This window comes from Arachis ipaensis, chromosome B06 (genome assembly GCF_000816755.2).
Source record: "Arachis ipaensis cultivar K30076 chromosome B06, Araip1.1, whole genome shotgun sequence".
Taxonomy (NCBI): domain Eukaryota; kingdom Viridiplantae; phylum Streptophyta; class Magnoliopsida; order Fabales; family Fabaceae; genus Arachis; species Arachis ipaensis.
The window spans coordinates 14419434-14420894 of NC_029790.2; the positions used below are offsets into that span (position 1 = coordinate 14419434).

General features: G+C 42.8%; 1 protein-coding gene across 1 annotated transcript in view; it reads right to left on the minus strand.

Annotated features, from left to right (window-relative positions):
* Nucleotides 1-1461, minus strand: part of LOC107646480 (double-stranded RNA-binding protein 2) — a 3499-nt gene that overhangs the window by 497 nt on the left and 1541 nt on the right. Inside the window, exons 3-4 of the mRNA XM_021104071.1 lie at nucleotides 1049-1268; nucleotides 8-899 (exon numbers count right to left, since the gene is read on the minus strand). Coding sequence (XP_020959730.1) covers nucleotides 8-899; nucleotides 1049-1268 — 1112 coding nt within the window. The remainder of the gene's footprint in view (nucleotides 1-7; nucleotides 900-1048; nucleotides 1269-1461) is intronic.

Sequence of the window (1461 nt, forward strand, 5' to 3'; positions counted from 1 at the left end):
CCTTGAAGCCAGAGGTACCTCCCTGTGTTGTGGTCTGAACCCCGCCGATGAAGTAGGACCGACTGTTCTCACCATGGAAGAAGCAGTTCCTTGGGGTCTGAAACTTCTGTTGGAACTTGCTTCAGAATGTGCCCTGAGATAGGAATTGTTAATATTAACTGGTCTGTGAACAGTGCCCATGCTCCTATGAGAAGTCCATTCTGAATTCCCATTTTGTTCACCTTCAAGCTCAACATTTCTGCTTCCACTTTCAGAGCCACCATGCTTCAGTCTTTCATCATCTGAAGGTAGTGTTAGAACTCTGGCCTCGGTACTAGAGTCACAAGCTGGGGGATCCTCTGCTTTTTCCTCTTGTATCTCTCTAATGGTTACCGTTGACCTGCCTCTGCTTAATTCGGGAACAATTTGATTTGATAAGTAAAATGAAGGCTTTGATGTAGCAATAGGGAACTTCGGTCCAACATGAACTGATGCTAGTTCTCTAGCCGGAAAATAAACACAGTGCTCTGGCTGAAGCACAGAGTGCATCATAGGATAAATCGGTGGAGCAGATGGAATAGCTTGCTGAATGGTTAGTGCCAACAGGTGATTTTGCTGCTGCATAATTTGTTCTTGCTGCCAAAAATGATACAGCGCCACTTCAGGGGAGAAACCAGATATTCCACAGTGCTGCCATTGCAGAGGATATATGGCCGGAATCGGCTGTGTTGACATGAAGGATGTTGTTGTCGTTGACTTTTGCCATCTATGTTGATTGACACTTTCTAAAAGGGGTCTTGCCTCAGATGGATGTAAGCTTGCTAGAACCCGAGCGATTACAACTTGTTCCTGTTCTTCATTGCCTTTAGACCCCGAAGGACATGAGGATGAAGCTGAAGAAGATAAATGATGCTCTGATACTAGACAGAAATTTAAAACAAATGGAATACAAAGTCAGGTCCTGAAGGGAAATACAGAACGTTGGAAAGAAGACTGGTTGGTTTAGGTGCCGGATTGAAACTGGAAAAGTAAATATAAGAAAGATGTAATCACAGCCACAAGTGCTCACGTTTTCTCAATGCAGACCAAGCAGCCATAGCAGCATTTTTCTGAGCCTGTTTCTTGGTCCTAGCTGGATCTCCAACAAAATACATTCCTGCAATCTCAACTGTGCATGAGAAGGAAGGAACATGGCCTGGTCCAGATCGAATGGTAGTATACACAGGAAGATTTAGTCCTGCTCTATGAGCAGTTTCCTGCAACAAATTCTTGTATACTCCAGTTTCATCCTGTCAATATCCAAATAACAAAAGTATAGATGATAACCTTTTAAATAATAAAGACCCTTCTACATTGTAATATAACAACTTCAACCTTTTGCCACTCCAGATCTCTTCTCTTCTACCCCACTGGAAAGAGAAGGGGAAAAAGGAAAATAAAGACTGAAGAGAGAAGCAAACCATATGCCACAAACAAATATCC